Source organism: Budorcas taxicolor, chromosome 1 (assembly GCF_023091745.1).
Source record: "Budorcas taxicolor isolate Tak-1 chromosome 1, Takin1.1, whole genome shotgun sequence".
NCBI classification, from domain to species: domain Eukaryota; kingdom Metazoa; phylum Chordata; class Mammalia; order Artiodactyla; family Bovidae; genus Budorcas; species Budorcas taxicolor.
In genome coordinates, this window is record NC_068910.1 from 194,155,507 (window position 1) to 194,160,310 (window position 4,804).

General features: G+C 45.7%; 1 protein-coding gene across 1 annotated transcript; it reads left to right on the forward strand.

Moving 5' to 3' along the window:
• Positions 1 to 1,427: 1,427 nt before the first annotated feature.
• LOC128058322 (proline-rich protein 23B-like) lies at positions 1,428 to 2,213 on the forward strand. Its single transcript, XM_052651106.1, has one exon. It carries the CDS (start codon positions 1,428 to 1,430, stop codon positions 2,211 to 2,213), a length of 786 nt encoding a protein of 261 aa, XP_052507066.1.
• The last annotated feature ends 2,591 nt before the right edge of the window (positions 2,214 to 4,804 follow it).

Here is a 4,804-nt window from a genome sequence, read left to right on the forward strand (position 1 = left end):
TATATGTCATGCTTTGCTAAGTCTCTCAGTCTCCTCGGACTTTTTGCGACCCCAGTGAATTGCAGCCCGCCAGGTTCCTCTGTCTGTGGGGATTATCCTGGCAAGAATACTGGAGTGGGTTGCCATCACCTCCTCCAGGGGATCTTCCCAAACCAGGGATCGAACCCAGGTCTCCCTCATTATGAGCAGATTCTTTACCGACCGCACCACCAGAGAAGCCCGTTCGTTTATGGCTTAGATTGCGGTGATAGTTTCACCAGTGTATACTTATATACAAACTCAAGTTGTATATATTTAAAATGTATAGCTTTGTGTATGTCAATCATACCTCAACAAAGTAGTGGGCTCACATTTGAGAAAATGATTGTTTTTCAAAACTCAGTAAAATGAGTGATACATAATAAATACTCAATTAAACAACTTAATTATCCCAAGACAGTTTTATTTTTTAACGGCCTTTTACCTTTAGGAAGAAACTGCCACAAATATTTTATTTAATATTAAGACAGAACTTTACCTAAACAGATATGAGTATTTTCTATTTACTCTTCAGAAACCAAGCTTTAAAGGATTTTCATGGAGCATTTAGATAGGTCTGTTTTATGCTGCCAAGGAGGTGGTCTATTTGAGTGGTTGTCTTTCTCTCTGTGCGTGTTAGTCACTCAGTCATGTCTGACTCTTAGCGACTCCATGAACTGTAGCCCTCCAGTCTCCGCTGTCCATGGGATTTTCTAGGCAAGAATTCTGGAGGGGATAGCCATGCCCTTCTCCAAAGGATCTTCCCAACCCAGGGATCGAACCAGAGCCTCCTGCACTGCAAGCAGATACTTCACTATCTGAGTTACCAAGGAAGCCGACCATGGTTTCTTTCTCTACCATGCCTGAAATCAAAGGAAAACATTAACTTAAAGGTAACTAATATTTACAGTTCTATTATTGGTGTATCTTTTTTTTTTCCCCCTAAAAATGAGGCACACAAGTATTCTGCCCCCTGGAGGACTATAAAAGTAGTTCCCTACTGTGACCTATCAACTACAGCCCTGACTATTGGGCAGCACAGATACCGCGAGTTCTGTGGGGCGGGGCCTCCGTGGGGGCGGGACCGCCGAGGGGCGGGGCTTAGCGTGACATTTTACGACGAAGATTCCACTGACGTCACTTGCAATATCTTTGGCCGTCTGGTGCACTGACTAATCGGTGTGAGGTGCTGAAGACTAGAAGGCGAGAGGCTCAGCCCAGCGCCCGACGCCGATACCCTTGAAGCCTGGACTGCAAGACCACAGGGAGGCAGTCCCGGAGCTCTGAGGACTCGCCCACCATCGCGCCGTCCTGCGCCCCAGCTGGCCCGCACCGCGTCACAGCGTGCAGGACTGAGCTCCTCGTTGCCCTCTGCCAGGCCCCAGAAGTGCCGTCCTTCGGTCGAACTGATGGGCAGCAGGCCTCGAAGCCCCGGTGCCTACTCCTCTGACCGATGGGGAAACCAGGCCGGAGAACCCGGCCCTGCCAAGCGCCGCCGAACGGAGGAGAGCGCGCGCCCCGAGTCCGAGTCCGAGACGGCGCCCAGCGTCGACAGCCTGACAGGATCTACGGCTGCGGGCGCGCTGACACGCCTGCTGGTTCTGCCCGCTGGCTGTGCCCTGCATCTGCCCCTGGACGACGTAGATCTGGTGCTGGAGCCCGAGCCCACGTCCGTGCTGCAGGTGGCTCTCGGAGATTTCATCTTCACACTGGTCCCCGAGGCCCTCTTGGGCTCGAGGGTGGAAGGCCCGTCGGGACAGGTCCTTGAACGGGCCGCTGTCCTGAGCCCTCCCAGGGAGTACACGGCTCTGGAACCGGGATTCTGCGGAGCTGTGCCAGAGGTCGCCTGCGAAGAAGAGACCAACGGGGACGACGCCGACTCGGGCTCTGACTTCCTGTCACCAGGGATGGATCCGGCAGGAGGCCTCATCGCTGGGCTCCGCAGCCCAGACGCCAGGGTGTGGCGCTCCGACGCACAGGGCTTCTTCCCAGAGTTCTGGCCTCGGGCGCCTAACCCTAGTCCAGAGAGACGCTCTCCTCACCACGACGACCACCTAGACGTGCACTTTCTGGAGCCCTTCCCTGACTCACCACTCCAACCTCTACCGCCCTTTCCAAGTCCGAGCCCTCACGAGCGCCCCCCGCGCCCTCACGGTCCTGCGCCCAAGGCTCGGAGATGTCTGTTTCCAGAATGAACTACGCTCTGGCCCACAAGCACACAACTGTAGCTACTATCCTGGCGGCCCAATGGACTTCCCACTGTCCTTTACATTGAAAGTCCTACAACCTGGAAATTAAGCATCTCATGTGCCTTGTACCAACAATTTCTTTTTTCCTTCAGACTGCCTATAGTGGCAGGAGAAGACGTCAAGAAGAGAAAGCAGATTCTAGACCTCATCTTTGAAATGGAAAATCTGTCCAGAGATACCAGACAATGTGTTTTCTGACGTCTGGACTTTTTGACGCATCATTCTCAGGCCTCTCCATTCCTCTTCCTTTCGCATCAGTTATTTTCTCTCAAATTCTACTCTCTCGCGCGCCATACGGTTACTACCCTATTGCTCCCCCAAACAGGAAATTGCTGGGGATTTCTCATGTTGTTAATTTCCTTCCTTATATGTTTTCTCATGAATTTATTATAAAGATATTTTGCCAGAGCTTTTCTCTTTCTTGGTGTTTGGAGCTGCTCCCTTGGAAAACTGCAAAATAGTGTAATGGCTGCCAAACATAGCATGATGTTTGTTCTTAGCTTCTTAACCTGAGGAAATTCGCTTCCATTTAGAATTCTACCTCGAATTTTTTCTTATATCAAACTTCTTTTAAAACATTAATTTATTACTACATTTGTTTCACATTTTATGAGAAATAAAATCTAATGGTATTTATATATATATATTAATACTGTTTATATACACCAACATGCTTTGCCATTTCTTCTCTACTATTTTATTCTTACATTCCACTCTCAAAGTCTAGCCTCAGTTTTCTTGCTGAAGAATATCCTTTAAAAATTGTTCTTACACTATATCATATTACAGTAAACTATCTTGGTTTTGTAAATCTCAACATGTTTTTATGTTGCATACTCTTAAGTCTCTTATTACTGAAAATGTTTTATTATATATTCATTCCTAATTTTCATGTGACATTAAAGTGCTTTAAAGATAAAAATTTTGCTATTTTTGTTGAAGTACAGTTCATTTACATTGTTGTGTTAGTTTCTGGTGTACAGCAAAGTGATTCAGATATATGTATTATTTGTCATATTCTTTTCCATTATGGTTTGGGGCTTTCCTGATAGTTCAGTTGGTAAAGAATCAGCCTGCAACACAGGAGACCCCGGTTTGATTCCTGGGTCAGGAAGATCTGCTGGAGAAGGGATAGGCTGCCCACTCCAGTATTCTTGGGCTTCCCTAGTGGATCAGCTGGTAAAGAATCTGCCCAGAACCCAGGAGAGCTGGGTTCAATCCCTGGGTTGGAAAGATCCCCTGGAGAAGGGAAAGGCTACCCACTCCAGTATTCTGGCCTGGAGAATTCCATGGGGTTGCAAAGAATTGGACATGACTGAGTGACTTTCACTTTTCCATTATGGTTTATTACAAGATATTGAATATAGTTTCACTTTTCCACTATGGTTTAGTACAGAATATTGAACATAGTTCCCCATGCTATACAGTAGGACTTTATTGTTTATCTGCTTTATATATATATATAGTAGTTTGTATCTGCTAGTCCCAAGTAATTGATCCCTCTCCCACCCACTGTCCCCTTTGGTAAGCATAAGATTGCTTTCTACGTCTGTGATTCTGTTTCTGTTTTGTAAATCCATTCATTTGTATCATAGTTTAGATTCTACATATAAGTGATATGATATTTGTCTTTCTCTGACTTATTTCACTTTGTATGATACTCTCAAGGTCCATCCATATTGCTGCAAATGGCATTACTTCATTCTTTTTATGGTTGAGTAGTATTCCACTGTATACATATACCATATCTCTTTTATCCATTCATCTGTGGATGGACATTTAGACTGTTGCCATGTTTTGGCTATTTTAAATAGTGTTACCATGAACACTGAGGTGCCTGTGTCTTTTCAAATCAGAGTTTTCTCTGGATATTTGCCCAGGAGTGAGATTGCTGGACCATACGGCAACTGTTTTTAGTTTTTTTAAGAAACCTCCTGGGCTTCCCTTGGGGTTCAGTGGTAAAGAATCTGCCTGCCAATACAGGAGACATGGGTTCAATCCCTGGTCTGGGAAGACCCCACATGCAGCAGAGCAAGTAAGCCCTTTACATAATTACTGAGAGTGTGCTCTAGAGCCCAGGAACCACAACTACTGAGCCATGAGCCACAACTACTGAAGACCCTGCACCTACAGCCTGTACTCCACAACTAGAGAAGCCACCCAAATGAGAAGCCCACTCACCCCAACTAGAGAAAAGTCTGAGCAGCAACAAAGACCCAGCACTGCCAATAAATAAATAAAATTTTAAAAAGGAACCTCCATACTGTTATTCATAATAGCTGTACCAGTTTACATTCCTTTCAACACTGTAGGAGGATTCCCTTTTCCCCACACCCTCTTCAGCATTTATTATATATAGACTTTTTAATAATGGTCATTTTCACTGGTATGAGGTGATACACCATTGTAGTTTTGATTTGCATTTATCTAATAAGTAGTGATGTTGAGCATCTTTTCATGTGCTTTTTGGCCTTCTGTATAACTCCAGTACTCTTGCCTGGAAAATCCCATGGATGGAGGAGCCTGGTAGGCTGCAG